The 22,873-nt window shown below is 39.3% G+C and overlaps 1 protein-coding gene across 3 annotated transcripts in view; it reads left to right on the plus strand.

Annotated features, from left to right (window-relative positions):
• The first annotated feature begins 3,106 nt into the window (after positions 1–3,106).
• LOC124155386 (exportin-7) overlaps positions 3,107–22,873 on the plus strand; it is a 75,512-nt gene continuing 55,745 nt past the window's right edge. For 2 of the 3 annotated variants that reach the window (XM_046529158.1, XM_046529161.1), the window contains exons 1-4: positions 3,107–3,203; positions 11,743–11,983; positions 16,836–17,002; positions 22,374–22,598. In XM_046529158.1, the coding sequence (XP_046385114.1) occupies positions 3,189–3,203; positions 11,743–11,983; positions 16,836–17,002; positions 22,374–22,598 (648 nt within the window). In that variant the 5' untranslated portion in view covers positions 3,107–3,188. Of the gene's footprint in view, positions 3,204–3,275; positions 3,804–11,742; positions 11,984–16,835; positions 17,003–22,373; positions 22,599–22,873 lie in introns of those variants that run through there. The other variant, XM_046529160.1, reaches the window with a different exon arrangement.

Here is a 22,873-nt window from a genome sequence, read left to right on the forward strand (position 1 = left end):
ACCGGATGATATTGTTAATTGTAAAACTGTTAATCAATTCAAAATGAAAATGTTTGTTTATTTACTCGAAAAATATGATTGTAATTAAAATACTGTAATATATTTGTCATTAATACTGTTAAATTGTATTTTCACTTTTTCTATGTTGTTCACTGCTGAGACTTAACTGTAAAATTTGATATGTTCCATAGGACAAGGTCCTAGAACAATAAATTTATTATCATTCTCTCCTGTATGCCCCTCACAACATTCACATGGATTGCTGTAACTCATGGTGTCTGGAGACCAGTGGGATCCTTAATAAGCCTGAATTAACTGGTTCCAGAAGGCAGGACCTCTTGGAAGGAGGCAACCAATCAACGAGCACCAAGATGTTGTCATAGGTGCACATATATAAATGCCATAGGTACTGCAGGAGCAGACATTTTGTGTCATCAGCCCATAAGAATGTTGGAAAATCTCTCGAGGGGTCCCTGTCAATCATCCAGATCCAAATGTCAGAAACCCAAGTGTAGTAGTACATAGTTAGAACAAGATGAAATGGTGGGAACATTTATATTTTATTTTTATGCACCACCCATGGACTTCGAGGTAGAAGCTAGACAAAGGTTTCTTCATATCAGTGTATTGTGCTGGAAACCCTGAGGAACCCTCTCAACAATCTCTGTCCATAACATAATGGATTAAGTTAATTTCTAAATGAATGCAGGCGATACTTGGTCCGTAATACATAGGTATCTTTGAAAGTGAGGAGGTATGACTATAACAAGTGGTAGGTGTCAGCAGAGGGCAAGTATTTCTGCACATGACAATGACAATTATCCATAACCAATCAGATGAGAAACAAGTGTGGGCAATGGCCTCGGACATTCAGTCCCTCTCAGACCTCAATAGTCTTACCTTTGTCTGTGTTCTAGCGGTGTTGCCAAACCTAGCATTTCCCATTGGTACAATATTTCATGTGAGCAGGCCTTTCACCCAATCAGGGACTGGTTTTTATGGGGGATGGAGACCCTTGTGCCTGGGTCACTGACTGGAGTGGGGATTATCCGCTCTATTCTCTCCAAATGAGGACCCTCCTTCATTGTATCAACATTGAACTTAAGATAATATTGGCTTTTCACCAAAAAAGATAATTTTCTCTCAATGGAAGGGTACTGTGGCATTTCCACTTGCTTTAGCTCCAATGCTTCACCACCGTAAGTATTTCAACCAAGTACTATATCAAGGGAGTGTCTACTCTCTGAGACCAGGGCAAGCAAGTTCATCATAGAACGAGAGTCTTATGATGGGTAGGAGCGATGATTAGGAGTAAGTTGGGGTAAAAATAAGGGTGAATTCAGACCAGATTACTGGGCTTATTTGATGAAAAATCTGATTCAAAAGGGCGGTAGAGTAATCAAATATGTAATAGGAAACAAGCTAACTCTGAAGAGTGAAAGATTTCCTGGCTCTGGCAGTGGATGTTACTTAACTATGTAATGTAGAACATGAGTGTGAGGTGTTGAAACAAGAGTAGCAAAGGTGGCAAGGGAGTTAGTTTGAGAAATGGATATGAAGGGGAAAAAAGCAATGGGGTAAAAGAAGTAGTGGGTGGTATAGTCAACCATGTTGGGAAGAAATAGGAGAGAGAGATAGTAATGAGGTGAGCTTTATGTCTTGGTGAAATTGTTACTGTAGAGAGAGAGTGAGAAATGATGGCAAAAGTAAAAGGCACAAAAGTTAAGTCTGAAATGGATCGGGAGGAGATATAGCTGGCATAAAGAATTCATAGACGATGTACAGGAGGGGCATGGTGGCCAGACTGTTGGGCTGCAGATTGGATGGTTCTGGATTCAAATCCTGGGTGTAGCCTTCCAACACTCCCAAAAAAAAAATTCTTGAGGTGGCCCAAGAATACGAACTGGCTCCCCCACCTTGAATATAATTTAGAAAATTCATTCATAGGTTGTAAGTGGCCAAGGCAACACTAGAGGGAGACTGATGGAGATCCCATGTTACATCAGCCTATACTCTCTCTCTGTTTGAAGTGCTCGGCTAAGGGGCGCGGGAATAGCTGCAGGTGCAATTTGGGGATTAATATATCAAAAATTAACATATTATTATTGCTCAGAAAAAAGGGGGATATGAATAGACAGGAAGCATTACAGATTTGGGAATGAGTGACAGGACCTAGACCAGAAGTGACAGGTTTGCGTCTTGCCTGGGTGTCTAGGACATGGGAGTCTTTGCATATTTTTTCGCCTGTAGGTATCAAAATTATAGTAATTGGGGAAACCTGATTACTTTACGGAAAAAATATGCATAGAAAGAGTTGAAATTGGTAAATTAGAAAAAGCTGCATGATATAATGAGGGGTTACAGGTGTGGTTGGATCGCTAACAGAAGGGCAAGGTAAAATAGATGGTGTCAAAGGCAGAGCTAGAGGGGGGGGGGGGGCACGAGCCCCCCCGGACCCTTAAAAACTATACAAGATTTTTAATACGGTCCCATTATCATTGCGCTCGTTTTGTATCACGAGGTATCCTTGCACCCCCCACCCCTCAGAACGAAATCCTGGATAAGGCCTTGCTTGTACTCCCCAAGAAAGAAATCCTGGATCCGCCCAGGGATGGTATGATAGGGAGTAGAAGAAATGGTCAGCAAATATGTAATGTACCGCGAGAGGACTGAGGTTTGTAACAGCGCGAAATACGAGGTGAGGAGGGAACCCAGAAAGCGATGGCATTGGATACTGAAGTAACGAACGGTAATAACTTTACAGGCATTCATCTATTACTACGCTCTTAGCAGTCCGGAGTATCATAAAACGTATCGTCCGTATCGCGCCACATTCCAATAGCCTAAAGTTGTAATAAATAATTCACAAGCTTCATTTCTTAAGATATTTTCTCTATTTAGAAACTCTAGCATATCTATCGAAGAATTACCATGACTATTGCTGCTAATTCTAAACAGCTAAGCGTGTCAAGAAAACATTTCAAGGCAACATTATCATGAGTAACAAATCGCCTCTCTAAGAATACCAATAGACTCTAATTTTCGTGATTTTAACGCGTAAGTACCGTATATATTACATTTTCCAACCCTTAAGTCCAAAACTTCAACCCCTACACAGCTACAACAACAACTAGCGTGTAAGAGATGTTAGATGTCAGCACCGTCGGTTCAAATGTGAGGTTACAAAAATGGCGGAAGAACAGGTGAGTGACCAAACAAAGAGTCTTTCGTCTATATTTACGCAGTTAATTATTCCAGTGTGCACTTTAAATTATTCTTCAGTTCTAGCTTTAGTAACAAGTGTATTACCAACCTAAGTTTTGTGTCAACATTAAGTCAGGCGCCGCTTCGAAAGCCCTCGGATTTCACTGTACACATTTTTCTGATATGCAAAATCGGGCGAAATAATTCCTCGGTATTGATTGTAGTCGTTCGGGAAGTAATAAAGAATCCGATGGTAGTGAATTTATTCTGTCATTTAATTTATCACGTGACTGTAAATAGTTGCCGGCAGTGCCATTGTGTTACTTGACGAAGTTGTAATCTCGAATGTTGTTTTTTGTATGGGTTACATCATGAAGTTCGTGATCGAAATTCATTATATCAGCAGTTCATGCTCATTTAGTGCAAATCGCACTCCGTAAATTACGTTTTATCAGATTTTGGTGCTAATGAGTGGAAACAAGTCGCCATCAAGCTAAGTAGGCGCTTGTGTACTTCCTCACCATCGAAGAGTATGTTTTGACGCATTGCTCGGTTTGGGAGTGGATGAAAGGGACCTACACTTAGTAATCGCTGTAATGGTAAGCTTTAAAGTTAACGTTAGTTACTTTGCGGACGGGTTTCGCTAGTTATTATTTAAATTTAGAATCACTGATTGGCATAATATTTAGTAAATGCGCCGGTGGGTTTAAAAAACAAGTAATATCTTAAACTTCATTTTCAGTTTAATTTTTATGTCTTCCGTATGTAGGAGAAAATCGCTGGTAGGTGATTAGTTTGTGGGTGAAAATGTATTTAAAATGTATCTAAAATGTATCATTGATGGAGATACATATGCCTTCATCCTATGCCCTCTTTGAGATAATTTAATGGGTTGATACAGCATAGTATAGTAGAATATTTTAGATTCTAATTGTATGAAATGAGTTAAAACTTTTGTTATTCTTCTCTCCTCATGCCAATTTCCTTCGGAATGCAATCGATTTGGTTTTAGTTGTCAAGCATGCTCCACGTCCTGGTGTTGGTCAAGTTAGTGGAAATTTACGTCCGAGAAAATTTCGTTGTTCATTTTTATTGTTTATTTTCTCCGCATAACATTTTTTCGCTCGAGGAAGTGCCTACTCCGAGTCTGTTAACTCATTGACATAACAATTATTTGGATTCCTTTGTGGTTGTCGTCAACTTGAATAGGGTTGCATCTTAAGAAGAGTTCACGGTAAGCCTCTTCAACTAAGTATGCATTGAGAAGTGTTATTGTTAAAGATTACTATTACGGCTATGATCAAAGGATCCCATTGACCACTACTTTGACGTTGATCGAGGGTTGAAAGGCAATACAACCAGTGTTTCATGCACTAAATTGTTTTATGGAATCGCATGTTTTTTTTTGTGGAAGCCATTGAATATTCCCCTCTGGTCTCATTATAATTGTGTATCTCATTGCTCTATGTGAAATCAATACCAAACAAAAGTTGGGGTTGGTGAAGCATGTGGGTGATTGCAGTGGTTTCAGAGGCTTGTGCTATAAAAATTGAATCTTCATGTTGCCACCACCACATTTAGCACAAAATTCATTGTTGAGGGTCATGTGAATACTCATGTTCTTAAGCACTCGATTCACTATTCTACATGCTGAATAATATTGGCTTTCATTAAGGTTTGACACGTCGAAGTCCCTATTTGTGGATTTATTGGGTGTATAGAAATATTAATTGCTGCTTTTTTGGTGGATGACGTTTTGGAATTGTTCTCAGATTTTCAGTGAGGTCAGTAACTCTTTGACCTGCAAAGTTATTGCTCCCCACTCGGGCACTGTCGTCAGGGAAACAAGAAACACATCACAATGATGGTGCCAGAGGTGAGAGCTGAAGCATTCGAGGCAATGGAATTATTGATCTTGCAAGAAATGCCAAATCAGTAACTGAATATGTATTGGATGTAGTATTTTAGCTGGATGAACACATTGATTTTTCCTAAAATCAGGGTATGCATAATCCATCACCATTGAGAAGAATGATCGTAGGCTTTCCCGGCGCATAGAATTGTGTAAGGTTACACGGGATTTCCACCGGGTCATCCCGTGTAACCTTCCACATCACCATTGAGGTTTGGGAATTGTTAAATTTCATTCTGTGACCCCTTAATGTTTTATTGATGGCAGAATTTGCCTTTCGGTAAGCTCTTGGTTGAATAAACTAATTTTGTAGCCAATATATATCATAGGAGGAAAACGGGTATCTGGAAGGTGATACCATAATTGCTTTCTTGGCGGTAACAAAGCCAGAGAAGGAAAGCATTGATGAAAAGGTGGCATCCATTTCTAATTCCATCCCCTACTTCTTGAGCTATTTGTATCAATGGCCTTACCATTACCCCAGATAAGTTGATATCACAAGCTCATGCTGAGCATGTCTCTATGACTCAGCTTCTCATCTGCCTTGTGAATGGGCCGTGCTTGTTTGTTTACTCTTGGTGAAAAGGTCTTCCCGATTAAGCAAATAAACCATAACTATAATAACATCACTAGCTCATGAAAAGATGGCACAAATTTTGAATTTTCATGTTTGAAACTACCTGGGGAATGGCTGAATGATTGAGAATATTTTTGTCGAAACTTCTCTTACCCTTGATCTATTGAATTCTTTTGATGAATTGCAATTTCATGTCCAAGGGAATGACCCCAGTTTTTGAGTTATTCAAAATTATTAGTATAGCTATTTAGTCACTCAAGTACTTGGAAGTCTGTAAAAAGTATTCCACTTAGGTTTTTAAATCCATGGCATTGATTGCCTATTTAGCTTCCTGATTTTAAAGTGTCCATCTTCTAATCCTTAAAATAATATAGGTAGTTCATCTAGAGGAGTATCATCAGTATTGGAATAGTTTTTTCCTTTCAAATCCTTTTAAAAAATCTTGAATTCTTGGTGCAAGTATGTGTTCATTCTAGTATGTACATTTTCTAGGTCTTGAACTAATTTGCTTCATAGTCTGACTGAAACTATAAAATAAGTGATGTATTATATTTTTCTGAATGGGTAGTGATAGGAATTCTTTACTCCCCTATTCTCTTCTTTTTGCATTTTTTAAAGGACTGAATTTAATGCTATGTAGAACTCAGTAGTCAAAGAGCTTCAACACACCTTCTTTAATTTTCTTGTTAACAGTTTGCAAGATGGTATATTAATGTTTTCAAAATCTTATTAATAGTCACTCCATACTTAAATCAATTGAATGGATCATCAAACATCTTTTCCTTCTCATTATGCTTTTGTCTTTGTTTAATACTAGAATATTCTGTTTCACATCTCCTTTGGATAGGCATAGTGACGAATGCGACTTTTTGATGTCTTTTTACGTACGAGTGTACGTGGCTTTCTATGAGTGTACGTGGCTTTCTATGAGACTTATGGAGAGTGCATAAATAGCTTTCAGATGCATATTTTGTTGCCATGCAGGATTATCTTTTGACTGGATTTTGCATGGAATGGATTCATGACAAGAGGGGTAGCCTTCAGATCTGATAATTTCATCTGAAGGCTTTGATTCCTTGGATAATAATGTTAGTTAAAAATTTCAACTAGTGTTATAATGTGGTAGAAAGGAAATTGTAGCTCTATGAGACGTTGTTGAAGCACATTATTCAGTTTAAACACTTTAGGATGAATATTGAAAATTATTCTTTTGGAACACTTGCTGCATATCTAGTCTTCAAATTGTGCCTTCGATTCATATTTTTTTCTTATCCAGCTTTGTCTTGGGTATTAATGTAAGTTGAACTCATGAGTCTAAATTGGAAAATGACTCATCTCTTGCTTTTCTCATTTTAGAGAACAATGCTAACTCACTGAACTATATGATCAAAGATAAAAGGAAGGTACATAGTTATTCTTATTGTAGATAGGAAAGGCAGTTATTCCAATTGTGGTGGGCTCTACATTTGTAGATAGTTCCATTTGAGTGAGCAAACAGCTGTTTCTGGTTTTGGCACAAACCTAGCGGTGTGGCACCAAGGCGGGTGCTCTCGGTGCAACAGTCCCTAATTATATTTCTTGGTTATGCCATTTTTAACTCAGGTGAAATAGTTGTCTTCATTAAATTTCCCAGGTGTATTTTAGGAAACTGACTTCTACAATTAAAATTCTCGTGGGCTGCTGTGTCAGTTGCCCTGCACTGAATGTGGTGTGCACCTGCTTGCATCAGCTCCTGCCTGGATGCATGCGTTTCAATTGAATTCATCTCAAAAGATTTCATCTTGAAAATGCCGTGCTCACGCAACAAGAGTATTGACCCTTTAACTGCAGCAGCCCACTTCAGGTGGTATGTACAAATACTGCCGAGGCTATTTTCCGTAATTAGCATTATTTCAGATTTTAAAATTTTTCAGCTACTTAATGTTATTTAATACGTCTAGATTTTTTCCCAATTCTTAAGATATATTTATATCTTATAACCATAAATAGATTATGGGGGTTTACATAAATCACAGCTGTTGAAAAGGCCACAATCCCGAAAAAAAAGTGAAATACCTAATTCAGGCCGATAAATCGGCCCCTGGCAGTTTTCGCTCAACCAGCAAGGGCTGATATATAGTGGAACCTCGATTTATCGTTTTTCAAGGGGATGGATGAAAAAAACGATGAATGCGGGAAAGTTTGTCCGGGTTGCCTATGTCCCAGGAAACGCTGGATTTTTGCGAATTATGACATTCATTAATGGATTCAAAAAAGATATTAGCTTATTACAACAATATTATTCCTGTATCGAAACACTAAGGTCATATTGTTGATTTGGATTATATCTCTTTCAAACATCCTGAAGGAACACGCCGCCTTGCTAAAAAAATGTTTTACTCCACTCGGAATTTTCACTGCTATTATGCATTTCTGTCCGATCTAAAAATTCTTATTCATCAAATGCCATTTCAAGTACTCGTATTTACGAGAGAAATGTGCGTGTTATGCCTCAAACAACTGATTTCGCCATCACAGTGATTGGTTATAGGATGTATCAAGAAGGCCAAAAATAGTTTATTATTTGAAATGTTCCTTTCTTGCAATTAAATTTTTAATATGATTGAGGCAACGTGGCGTTAATCGTCAGCGGCACGCCCACCTAATTCTCGGCTTCATCCCACTTCTTGCTTTTCACCAGGGATCTCGCTCTACCCCGACCCCTGCCGTCATGTACTAGCGGACATACCGAGGCGTGCTGTAATATTCACGCATTTCTAGCCCGGATTCTTTTCTTCGTCTTCAATTATTTTCAGTCTATGTTTTAAAGTTCTCACTTGTGTCTTCGGAAGGGCCATGGTCCGAAGACGAATAAGAATAAAACTAATAAAAATGAAACCGGACTCTATTGAACCCACACGGAAAACATTCGCCGGCTTTAAGTCAACCCACCCTGGAAAGTACGGAACCACTCGTACGAGGTGAAGTACGGCACTAATGCTATCGCGTACGGCGTAAGCAGAGCTTACTGCAGAGGGTGAAGCATTACCATAAGACTGCGCAAATTTTTTTATTCTATGGAGAAGGCAGCTTACCCACTCATTTGTAACAATAAGTAGCGTAGCTCTAGATGAGCAGATGAATTCAGATTGCTAGTAGGGAGAAACAAAATATCCTGAGAAGACATCGCTTCGTTAGCACCTCAGACAGGTGAGACTTGTAGCATAACTCGTAAATTGTAACCAGACGCCCTGTTTTCGAAAAAAATCCGCATCAACTGCCGTGAAGCTCACTATCAGCTGCGAGGATATCGATATTCGCCAGAAATCACCATCTTATAATTCCAACTATTTCCTTGCTTAAAATGGTTAAATAACGTTAGAAATACGTCGTGTTTGGTATCATCCTTTTTTGAATTACGTGCACATCACTAATAACTCAATCTAATAAAAGTATAATACCAATTGCCGAAATTCATTTTTGCACACCTTTTGGGTTAATCGGTGATTCATGCAGCAGTTGACCTCCAGAGGTGGGGATCTTTGAAGCGAGTCAGCTAAAAAAAAAGTCAGCGGTCGAGAAAGGGGGAAGCGTGAAAAAGGTTTCTTTTGTTCTAGAGTAACTTGATATTTTCTTTCGAAGCTAAGGTCTTCGTAATACGATCCCTGCTCGTGCTGGAACCTTTTTTTTATTTCGGAGAAGAGGTACGCTTCAGATGGGGAGAGGCAAGTGCTGAATGGAGGGGGATACCGGATCTTGGGAAATGCGATAATGTGACTATCCCACGGCACTCAGCTTCTCCCTATCGTATTTCAATCTCCTGGGGAAGATTCAAACTTTGTGTCTGTCGCTATTAGCCATAAACAACACGTTGTAAACACTTCGTCTTATTTTTGTCAAACGATGAATGCGGGAAAATTATACGACGGGACCGCGATCTTCAAATGATCAATGCGGGAAAATTATACGACGGGACCGCGATCTTCAAATGATCAATGCGGGAAAACGATACTTCGGGGAACGATAGATGCGGGAAAAAATTACATTGTCTTTATGGAACTTAATTTGGGACCAGGAGCGGCGAACGATGAATGGGGGAAAATGATTAATGCGGGAACGATAAATCGGGGTTCCACTGTATTGGCCAGGTGGCAGTAAAAAGGTGAAGGATATTTAACCATACTTCTCGAAAACATAAACACATGAAGACTCAATCCAATTGTTTCGTAAAGTCACTGTCTCAGACCCTGTCCTATTGCTGGACAGCAAAGGCTATTCGGAGGTGTGTGTGATGTTTGAGGACATTTATTAGAATAGCTAGTGATCTCAGTAACATATGCATAGCTTTCTGTGAAATAGCAAGTAGGGACGTTGTTTGGGGAGGATTTTCATTGCTGATGAAGGGAGTGGTGATATGGAGGGGGGATATGCTGCCAAGTGTCAGTTCATGGGATTGGAAGTGAACTGTGAATTCAATAGACATGAACATGCTCAAACACTCCAAAAAATGTGTGTAGATGAACAGTACATGTAGGTTGAGAAATTACCCACATTTATCCCAGGGTCAAGCTACATTTGATGGAACTGCCAGTGAACTGTGTCCATGTTAAGAATTACACTACTGAAATACACTCAGAATGCGGGTTACGGACAGATTATTACATACAGGGAGTAAATTATTCAGAGTTTTCATTGAAAAAATAGCATTCAAGTATTTTTGATGGCAAAGGACTGCAAAAGCAAAATGGAGTATTTGATGACTCACCGTAGTGGTTTTTCTTGTGTGGATGGATGGATGATTCTCTCAATCATTTTGTTTCTCATTTACCCCATCACGCCATTTTGCATTCATAACATTTTAAACATAAATAAGTTATAATAGTGCTTAAGATCTTGCAGTTCAATGTTTTATCCAGAGTGGATGCTTTGTGCTTCCTTTGAAGGTCTTAGCTTTTTCTTCTTACCCTTACCCTCAATCTGTTAAACCTGGCAAACTATGTCAAATTTGGCAACAAAAAGTTAGGTCAAATGAGTGTATTATGGAGAAGTGTGATCTGTTAGTAATATTTTTATTACATTTTTAAATTTATTGCCTATCAAATCTGTTAGGTTTTTAGGCTCATTTTACTTGATAAAAATAAATTGAGGGCCTTAAGTAGCCCGGAGATGGGAAGATGGACAATTTAAACATAAATTTGATGATGGGAGATGGGATGTGCTCCATGCTCAATAAAGCATAAGCAAGGCACTTCTGAAGCTTTGTGAGGCTGTGGGAGTAAGGTACAGGATTATACTATTGACCAAAGGATCTTGGGTGAATCCTTAAGACAATCCCAACAAAAATTCGTACTCTGCAAGGTAGACTAGGGAAAGGAACTCAACCCCATACACTGAATGTGTGAGTTTCAGATGCCTGTGGCTTAGTCAAAGATGAGCACTACCCTCACCTCAAACTAACTGTTGGGTTTAATCACTGTGTGAGTGAGCTAATCATTGCTGTAATTGAAGTCGAGTGATGCTGCATACTAGGGAAATGGAAGTGGTGCTACGGTCAGCTCATAAGCTTTGAAAACCTTTCGCATATGTAGTTTTAAAATGTCCTCACTTTGCATATGCTTATTTCACTTTGTGCGATCAAGAAATGCCATCTACGAAAGCAGAGTCTTTTAGTTAACATAACACACAAAAGGTATTTGTATAGTTTGTATAGCCTACTAATTCTGTTTTCTTAAATTATGTGTTCAAAGTATGTCCAGCATTCACTCCACAGAGGAATTTTTGCTAGTTATCTGGCATAGTAAAGTATTCACCATTTTGGCGACTGAAATTTTATAATTTATTCTCATTCATCATCATTAGAAAATCCCTGAAGCATGGGGTGTGGATAATTCATGTATGTAGCCATTATTATTCTGTAACCACCTGAATTTTTGAGTTTCATATGTCTGCGGTTTTGTAGGAGGAGAGCTCCCCCCTCACCTACTCAAGGAAGCCTTAGGGTTGAATCGTTAAGTGGGTGAATGAGGAGTTGAGGGAGCATTGATTAGTGAGCATTTTGTTTTGCTTTCAGGAGGTGCAGCAGCTGGAACTGCTCTGCAAACAGTTGTATGAGTCGCAGGACCCTAACCAGCGGATAGAGGCAGAGAAGGCGCTCGTGGGATTCCAGAATGCACCCGACACGCTCTCCAAGTGCCAGCTGTTGCTTGAGAGGGGCGACTCCTGCTACGCTCAACTCCTTGCGGCCACCACCCTCACCAAGCTAGTCTCTCGCAGTGCGCAAGGCCTCGGCCTCCAGCAAAGGGTCGACATAAGTGAGTGCCATTTCCATTCCTTTGTCGACAATGATCACGGGTCTGTGTGTTTTGCAAATCCAATGGCAGATGGCAGCACCACCATCACCTGTGGAGAGGTGATAGGGGGGGCAATTTGTCAGTTTTTTTGTATCCTGTGTTTGCGACTAGTCTTCATTGATTGGAATTAGTGATGACTCCGATTATTAGTCTTGTGAAATACATTAATATTGTAGAGCTGCCTTTGAGTGATGACAGGAAATTGTTAACACGTTGCGTACCGGGGTATTTGAATTCCTAGGAACGCCGATTCTGGAAATATGTGCCTATTATGGCGTAATGCCTTTGGTTTAAACATGGTTAAAAAGCTAATGCTTAGAATATAACTTTACCCAATCAAACGTTATGATGCATCAATTCATTATGAATAACGAACAACAACTGAAAACATACTAACAAATACGTATTGTACGCTGTAAAATTGTTTAATTTGACGCACCTAAATGACGAGAATCTACGTCATCCGTCCGGAACGTTTGGGAAATAAATGACGAGAATTCTCGCCATCCATACGCTACGTGTTAAATGGCAGTCAAGTCATTAAATTCATTTACTACTAGTGGAAACATTGAAGCTGTGTTCGTGTTTTCCAAGCCGCACTGTGCGCGACCGATTTTCCTGCTAATATACATCTTTAGTGAAATTATTTGCATTCACTTCTTGTGGTTGCTCATTTAAATTTGCCATTAATCCATTTAATAATAGTTCATCCTTGGAACTGAGTGTTGAGAACTGATGGGGAGAACCGGACCGATACCGAGAACCGAAAAAATTTGAGTAGCGACTCATCCTTAGTAATAATAATAATAATAATAATTTTATTGGTCCCAGGACTTTACATTGTAAAATATAGGACATGTCATACACAAAAATAAATACATACACAATCAAAGTCAGAATCAGACACTTCTGTAGTAGGCAGATTCCTCTAGAAACTGAGTTGTGCTATAATAGCCTTTGTTGACTAGAAAGAGTTTAAGATTAGATTTGAAAATTGCCCTTGTAGAAGATTTTTTTATGGTTGACGGCAGAGCATTATAAACCTTGATAGCCATGTGAAAAGGGCTCTTATTGTACATTGCCGTGGCGTGGCAGTACATATGTACATCTCCACTATGGCGAGTGGAGTGTCCGTGCACTTGAGCATTGGTAGTGAGATCTTTTATATTATCTTTGACATGCATACACAAGTGGTATATATACATAGATGGTAACGTTAGGAGTTTTAATTCCCTGAAATAGGGTTTGCAAGATTTCCACGGGGGTATCTTTGCTATATACCTTATACTTTTTCTTTGTGTTGCGAAAACTCTACGAAATCCAGGCGACGATCCCCAGAAAATAATTCCATAGGACAAATGGGATTCAAAATAACCATAATATACCATTTTTAGAACATTTAAATCAACAATATCTACCAGATTTCTCAGAACATATCCACTTTTAGCCAGGGTTGAGCATAGGGCATTGGTATGGGTCTCCCAATTTAGGGAATCATCAATAGCTAGACCTAGAAACTTGGTGCTATTTACCCTCTCTATGGGCTGACCATTTAAGAATACCTCTAACTGAGGCACTTCCCTCTTTTTTTTAAATTGAATGTAATTCGTTTTCTTAACATTTACAGAAAGTTTATTCAGGTTGAACCACTTTTCTAGGAGTAGTAGTGAACTCTCCAGCTTCGTTTGCAGCAGCTTAGGATCCCTGTGGCTCATTGCTAGAGATGTATCATCAGCATATAACACTATATCATTGTTTTTAATAAACCTCGGCAAATCATTGATGTATAGTAAGAATAAGAGGGGCCCCAAAATACTGCCCTGTGGTACCCCTACATTTATTATTTCTATGGGAGATAAGTAGTTTGTAACAATGTTGTTGATGCCTGTACCCTCAACCTCTACCATCTGTTGCCTATCCTCTAGATATGATTGCAACCATTTATGAACGATTCCCCTGATCCCATAGTGCTCACATTTAATGAGAAGGATTTTGTGATCTACTGTGTCAAATGCACGAGAAAGGTCATTGAATATACCCACCGAGAATTCATTCCTGTCCCATGAGGTCATGATTTTTTTCAGAAAGCATGCAATCGCATCATTGGTGCTTCTCCCCTTTTGGAATCCAAACTGTTCCATGTTTAATAATTTGGATTGGACGACAAAGTTCATAATCCTGTCTCTCATCATTAGCTCAAAAATTTTAGATATATTAGTCAGCAAGGATACTGGCCGGTAATTTCCTATGTTGTCCACATCACCTTTTTTGTGGATCAGTTTTATTTTAGCTATTTTTAAATAGTTTGGAAACTCACCCTTATTAAAGGACTCATTTATTATGAAAGCTAAGGGCTTAATTATAGCTTTAGAGCATTTTTTTTAGGATGAAGGAAGGAATATCGTCTATCCCAACTGATGGTTTGTCTTTCAGGCTATTTATGCACTTCAATACCTCATTTTCTGTTACCGGAAAGAGGACCATAGAGGAGCACATGTGTTGACAGTGCCCCGTACTGAATCTGTCACTACTTATTATTGAGCTATGTAATTGTAGGGGTACAGTTGCGAGGTACTTATTGGCAAAAACTGCCACTTGCATAGGATCGGCCAAGTTTATCCCTTCCCCATTTTTTATTGTTAAATTTCCACTCCTGTTTACCTTAGAGTTTGTTGCCTTTCTTACTATTCGCCATGATGTTTTGGTCACATTTTCAGCTTGACTGATAAGTCTGCTGTAGTAAGCTTTCTTGGTTTGAACTATAAGGTCCCTGTATGCTTTTTTGTACCTCTGAAAGTAGTTACTATTGAGGTCGTAACCCTTCTGCCCTTTTCTTAATTGACATAATTCCCTAAAATTAACGCTAGCAGCCCTTATTTCATCTGTCACCTAACCCTTGTTACTCTTATGACACTTCATTGGCACTAATTTTCTGGGAAAGAATTCCTCAAAGATGAGCTTTACATTACTAATGAAATACATGTACATGTCCTGTATACACTTCATGTTGAGTAATTTGTCCCAGGAAGTTTCACATAATTTATCACAGAATGCATTTACTCTATCTTTTGGGTAGAACCTTTTGTACCTCTTGAAGATTACATCCTTTTCCTTGGGGATACGTATCATTTGAGCATAATGGTCTGAAATTCCTAGATTTATAACCTCTGAGTGTTCATTTTCTGTCAGTTGCAAATTGGTGATAACCAGATCGATATTTTTTGATGTAGTGGCTGTTTCTCTGGTCGGTGAGTTTATCAGAGAATTTAACCCATAAAGACCCATAAGTTCTCTGAGTTTGGTGGAATTGGCATTGTGTGAGGACATTTCAATGTTAAAATCCCCACAAATTAACACTTTCTTTTTCTTACCAACACTTAAGTGTAATAATTGCTCAAATCTTTCAAAGAATTCGTCACTATTACCACCAGGAGGTCTGTATAGGCACATAATCAGCACATTTCCTATACTTGGGTCGATAGTTATTTCGACTGCTGCAATTTCTAAGCATCTTTCTTTACCGATTACTTTTTTAAAAGCCGAGGCCTTATAACTATATTTACTATTCACAAAAATGCACACCCCCCCCATTTTTGTATTCTGTTCGGCAGAAATAGTCAGCCAGAGAGTATCCCTCAAACACAAAAGATTGCATTTCGTCGTTGTTGCACCAGTGTTCACTTACACAAAGCACCGTGATGTCTTGACCACACAAAAGCGCGTTCAGAATCGGCACTTTGTTGCGGATGCACTGCATGTTTTGGTGTAATATGGTGCAGATAGCCGCACCGTTACCTTTTGTATGATGACCTAGTCATGCCTGACTTACTGCGTCGCACGTAGGTTGCTTGACCGTGCTCTCCTTCGGTAACGTCGCACTCCGACCTTGAGTATTAATCCAATGCAACTATTCAATCATAATAGATTTCAAATGGAAAGGTATCATCTGATAAATGCAAAAATGTAAAATACTAGTTGCTGTGATCAGCTTAAAGATACAGAAAATTGAAGTCCTTGGAATGTGGTGGGTGTGTTGCTGACAACTCCATGAAGTCCAAGGCACAGCAGCAAGAGAGAGTCTGCTGCAAATAATATTATGAATCCTTCACAATTTACTCAATCAAGGGTGCTTACTCATTTTTTTACTTTTATATTGCCCTTTATAATGATTGGAAATGAATTTTCAGTTATAATTGACCAATTTTCATCTCGGAGAGTGTCTATGTGGAATGAGGTGCAAGTCTCAAACACTACCTTGGGACACTACCACTCTCAAATTCTCTATTGAAGTCAGCACAGGTTTACACAAACCTGTTTTGTCCTTTGGTGCTGTGGATGGGAAGGATTATGGATTGGAATTGTCTGCAGAGGGAGCTGTTGGCATAAATTGACTAAACAATGTCAAAAAATGGGATTCAGTGTGTGGCGCTTGAGTTGAAGTATCAGCAGTCATTCGTTTGTCAGGCAAAGAACCTATGAACATGAATACAGGTACTAAAAATGTAGATGCGGGTTTTGAAGTGGACAAATGCCACTATGGTGGGACATGCCATTTATTTCTGTGAAGTGCGCGATGTGTACATATATAAACAACTATACATCTTCCGATTTGTGATTTTACATGTGTACTGGGGTAGAGAAATATACTCTCTTGTTGTGCAACATCTTCTGAATTAATTGATAGTGATAATTATAAATGGATAGGATTGACGGAAAGGTTTGAGGACACACGTTAATCTGTAATAGTAATTGTTCCGGATGTGCTTTGATGTCTTGCCTGAATTCACTGGTGTTTTCTTCCTGTTCTTTGCAGGGAATTATGTGCTAAATTATTTGGCCACACGACCCAACCTGGTCAACTTTGTGGTTCAGGCGTTGGTGACGCTCTTTGCACGAGTCACCAAGTTGGGATGGTTTGATAGTGAGAAAGATGAGTTTGTCTTCAGAAATGTTGTCACGGACATTACCAAATTCTTGCAGGTAAGTCCCTTGGACAGCATTCTTATTGTTGATGGCGGAGGTTGATTGAAAGTCAGCCCTAGAGGAGGAAGAAGGCGAGGAAAATATGGAAATTTTTATGTTGCACTCCATTATAATTTGTTGGGGGAATGCATGCCTCTCTTCTTTATCCTGTCAGTAGTTGGAAGTGAATGTTACCAAAGTGGTTAATGTCGAGGTGTCGTTAAGGGTCTGTTTGAAATATTGGTAGTAATGTGTGTATGATCCTTTGATCTTCTATCGACCTCAATATTGTTTTTTCAGTTAAGGTGAAATTTTTATTTTCCAAGAGTTATGTTGCTTATAAATACATTTTTCTAGTTGCTAATAATGGTATGGAAAATTCGTATACTTGAGATATTTTAATTACATACCGAGGTTGTTGCCCTTCGTAATGGTTGGATGTGAATGTTTACAAACTGGTTAATATTGAGGTTTAGTAAATGATTTGTGTGAAATATGAGTGGCAATGTGTATGTATTAATTTAAATTTCCTTTGAAATTATTATTGTTTGTGCAATTCAGATGAAATTTTTAGTTTTTGGAGTTTGGTTGTTCATTTTAATGATTTTCTAGTTGCTTGTAATTGTCAGTATCATTGTAAAGCAAGCCAAGGTTTCAAAACAACAATGCAAATTTTTATATTTTAGATGTTAAATAAAGTAACTAATTCGTGGAAGCAATTGGAGTGGTATTTTATGGTATCACTCTGGGGATGGTGGTAGCCTAGTGAAAGTGGGTTGAGTGCTTAGCTACTTGTCAAAAGGAACTGGGTTCGAATCCCAGGTGAAGCATTCGGAAACCTCCAGGAAAAAATCCTTGTGGTGCGAGAAAGTGCAAGATGGCCCAGGGAAAAGAGAATAGCCCTCTCCCCTCACCCTGAATGTGTGAGTTTCACATGCCTGTGGCTTAATCAGAGGTGAGCTCTACCCTCACCAATCCAAAGCAATCTTTGTCCTTTGTGATGAATCACTGAGTGAGTGAGAGTGAAGAGCTTGGTTATTCATATGTTATGGTTTTCTAGTTACTGCTAATGGTACGAACAGTTTGGAGGTATATTTGGCACAGACCATATTATATATATTTGGTGTTGCCATGCGTCTAATATCTACAGACTAATGAAGGAAGAAGTTAATTGAAAGTAGTTGATGTGACATGCCTTGCACAATGACTGGGTGGGACACACGAGATGGGGCATGTCTTTGGGGAAGGCTGGTCAGGCACAATGAGAATGCAAGAAGAAGAGACGTGAAGATGCTTTTGCCAAGTGACGGCGCTGGGGGACCCCCCCTGATGTGACTGTCTCGCTCAATCTGGGACCCACGACAGAGTAAATAGGCTTTGGGGGCTTACAGAGATGCAATTTGTTGCTTGGTGGATGAATGGATGTCAGCTAACAGCATTTCAACGCCACATTTGAATAAAGTCAATAGCATGGACCCTCTTGCTATTTGATGTCACGTCACTGTGATTTTATTTTGTTACAGCTAATTAAAGTAAGTCTTGTTTGTCAGTGTATTTACGCCAGGAATAAGAGGTCCTTTATCATGTACTTGACTTGTAACAAATAAAGTGGAGAAGATTTTGAATAACTCCTATGTATGTCATTCATCCTTTCTTTGCTCTTTCCCTGTAAATAGCATTTCATAGCTTCTGAAACATCATCTATTTGCAAATCATAGGCATCATTTATGTTAGTGCCTCATAGTTTTTCTTGTGGCTGTGGTTGTTATTGAAGGTAAATTTGAAACTGGTGGCAAATGCTAATAATTTTACGTTTACTGTGGAAAGTTAAAAAATTCTGGCACGCATGGGGTGTTCGTCTCTCTCTAAGAAGTACAGGCTGTGTGAATTGGTTGCATTTGAGGACTGAGAGCTGCCTTTTGGAATGTGGGGGGAGCCGTTGGAGGAGAGTCGGGGCAACCTCCATGTCCTGTGAATGTGCGCGCTGCTTTGCCCCGCGTGCGTGTGATGGTGTCGTCTCATCTCAATTGCACTGGCTACTTTGATGCCGCCAGTCCTCGAGCAATGTCTATTCTGCCCCCATATTATATGTGCATGAGTCATTTGTTGTAATTTACTTTCTCGGGTTCTTATGGAGGTGCTAGCTTGATGTTACATTGCAGTGTGAATGAAATGAGTTGATTCAATGAGGGAATGTTCACGTCTGTGGGTGCACTTCGTGAAGCCGTGGTGCAGGAAAAGAAAAATCACTTTGCATGTTCCACATTGTTGTCACTTTATTGCCCACCATGTTTTCTCATGATTGACCTTTGTTCTTGATAATGACATGACGGTGTCGAAACCATGGTCAGTAATCAAGTGTCAGTGTGGAATGTAGCGACTGATGTTTCATTTCCTAAGGAAATATTCCTCCAAAGTGATAGCTTATACACAATTTTACAGCATCAATTCAAATATTTTTATATTTACCATGGAAAATTGCGATTAACAGACTTGTTCATGCTATTGTTTCTACTAGTGTAAGAAGACTCGTATTCAAGTGGAATTTCCAAATTTTTACCTTTTTATTGACATACATTCTCCATGTTCATAACAAAGCTTGAATATTCACTTTGTTAAGGACATTGCTCTCTTTTCTGAGCATCGATTGTGTGACTCTAGAGATTGGTTCCTTCTCTGTTAAAACTGGGATAAAGTGATGAGCGGGTTAGTTATAAATGGACTCCACTGTTGTGCATTGAAACCGGTCGAATTGAAGTTAATATTGTTCACAATGTTGTTGCCATGTCTCACATAGACCCTAATGCACTTAGACGTACGTGGATGGAGTGGGGTTTGGCTGGGGGCCATGGGACCACCCATTCAATGTGCGACGCTCGGTCTCTGTCTGACTGTGGCTAAATGTGTGAATGGGGTGGGGTGGGAAGGAGGAAATCGGGGATCCCGCTTAAGCTTTGCCCAGGGACACTTCAGAAGGCACCACCATTGTAAATTTTTTTCCTTCTTTTAAATTTTTCCTTTTCAATTCTTTTGGAACACATGTTGTCTTTCTGTAATGTTTAAATATTAGCGTTAAAGAGCCAAATGTAAGATATCGCTCTTTTAGAGTGACCCTCGTGTTTTACCCTAGCTAGCATGTGTGGGCGAGCGTGAAATATGCATTGAAAGCTTTGTGAAGAGGCCACTAAGCCTCTCTCTTGTGGTCTCTTTCATTTGCTGGGAACTCAAGTGACGGTCGTTTTTTTTTGTGTGTCATCTTTTGGTTGCTCGAGTCACTGTGAATCGGTCATTATATGGTGTTGTAGGGCAGCAATGGCATGAGCAGAATTGCTCTTGCTTTTCACTTGATGCTGCCTATGAGTTCAGCTCGTATTTTTTCCAAAATAGGTTGCAATTACCCAAAGGCTTCAGTGTTTACATACTATGGCTGAGGCCTGAATCCTAAAATTAACATTTGCATTGATTTAGAATTAATGTTGCCCTCCCTACTGCTTGGCACTAATCTCTGTTTACTGATGTTATGTATTCCTATCCAGTGATTAATTATTTTAGTATGTTGTCTTACCTCTCTGTAAAAGCCAGCATTTTCAAGTTGTGGTCATATAGTGTTGTTGAAGTATGGTATTTGTGTTATCTTTGTGCTTGTTTGATTGATGAAATTATACATTTCATTAAATTTTAGTGCACTGTGTAATATTTGGCCATTTGTAGTATCAATTGGCCAGCATGGTAGCCAAGTGGGTTTAATGCTTGGCTTCCAACTGGAGAGTCCCAGGTTCAAATCCAGCTGAAGCCTTAGAATACCCTAGATGAAAAATTCCAGGGAGAGGAGGGACTGGCCCCCATATTTCAATTGCATGTGAATTTATGAGCCTGTTTCTTAGTTTGAGGTGAACTCCACCCTTACTGATCTTTTATAAACTTCCGGTCAAAGCACTGATTGTGTGAGTGGCATTGATTGTTAATGATTCCTCTGCATTCTTAGATTCCTTGCTGTATAATTGATTTCTTCGGCAAATCCATCTAATATTGAGGAGAGGATCTAGGCAGAAGAGGAGGGCAGGGCAAAAGGCACCCCTGAAGAATCCACTGGGTTGTGAAACAACAAATGCTCTATGGCCATGCACAAATCCATGAAACAGTGTTATTGGTGGAGACCCTGCTCTTTTTTTTATGGGAAAGTGGGTGGTGAAAGGGAAGAGCACTGAAGTGGAACGGGAGCTCATTTTTATGGCAATATTTTCCCTCTCACCCTCCTCACTTTCTCATGCAAAGTATTTCAATTTTTGCTATTTATGAATGAAGGTTACTGAATGTTTAACATTATATTTTAAGTATTTCTTTATCAAGGTCATGTAATTACTAAAAAAAGTGCACTAATACCTAATGCTTATTATTTGTGGTAGTATGTGTTTGTAAATTAAATATATTAAGGATTTGTGTATTTATAAATTATGATTTGTATGTGTGAAGCTAAGAGCTTTCTCTCAGAGAATTTGTAAAATGTAGAAAACATTAGAGTGTAAAAGCAACTGAATATGTACTCTTCTCGGCCACCAATCTTTCCTTTGGTGATGAAGAGTGAGACGTGGCTGAAAGTCCCACTTGAGCAATGCTGAGACGCATCCCACCCCTCCCAATAGTAAAGTTGAGTGCCACTTGTAACCCCAACTCTTCAGAGGGTGAGTTGAGAGAGGATGGGAGCCTACTCGCTCAGTCCCTTTCTTTGACCAATCAACCCCTTAATCTGCTGACTGAATGGTACAGTATTCGAGGGGAATTGATTTCATCCATCAACACGGTTGCTCATCTGTATGCATTAAATCTGTGGCTTATCACATGAAATCCTCATCATGGTATTGCCTGCAACCTTTTTCAGGAAAACATGAAATTTAGTCTTTTGGAAAAACTCAGGGAATTAGTCCAGTGTCCTGGAAAAAGCTGTTTTTTAATGGATGCAGCATTAGGCGAAAACTACCCAAATATTTTTCCTCGTGCCGTAATATGTATGAACTGGATTTCTGTAGAGTATTAGAAAGTGTATTGTACCTCATCTCATTTGGGTAACTTGCATGTGTTGTTAAGTTAATATCATATCAAAATGTTAGATGTAGCATTGAAATGACTTGAATAGTATATTTTTCCCTGATCAGTAATTTCCTACCAATGAGCAATACATGTTTAAACGGAAGTAACTCATGTTTAGGACTGAGTAGTACTCCAATGGAAAGCAAAGCAATTGCTGTGGAAAACCCCAGAAATCTGTGGGAAATTGTAATTGCTGCGGAATGGACGCCCTGTGTTGTGTCTACTGTTTGAGATTTGCTCTCTTGGCATGCATACCCCCCCTCTATTATTTTTCGTGCCTTGCGTCTTCTTTGCGCCACAGGGCTCTGTGGAGCACTGCATGATCGGCGTGCAGCTCCTCTCGCAGCTGACGTGCGAGATGAACCAGATCTCCGAGGCCGACGCAAACCGGTCTCTCACCAAACATCGCAAGATTGCGTCCTCGTTTCGAGACACTCAGCTGTTCGAGATCTTCCGGCTGTCGTGCTCGCTGCTCGTCACTGCTCAGGGCAACTGCAAGTCCCTCAATTTCAACGATGAGGCCCAGGTGAGCCAACCGTTCCTTCTGACGAAAATCATTCTTAAAATATTGCTCCACGTTCATTTGCAATCACCCTCAGTGTTTGCAGAAGGTGGCAGAGGAAATGTAAATTAATGGATCTTGGCGTAAGGTAACATCAAAGTAGTGTACTTGAATGAAAAATTTGGAAAATAACTAATCATTAAATATATTCTTAGACAAATGTGCAAAAATTGATTATTATTATTATGTACTATTTCAATTTAAAATTGCCTTATGTATTTCTCACAAATATCCTAGGG

Source organism: Ischnura elegans, chromosome 3 (assembly GCF_921293095.1).
Source record: "Ischnura elegans chromosome 3, ioIscEleg1.1, whole genome shotgun sequence".
NCBI classification, from domain to species: Eukaryota; Metazoa; Arthropoda; class Insecta; order Odonata; family Coenagrionidae; genus Ischnura; species Ischnura elegans.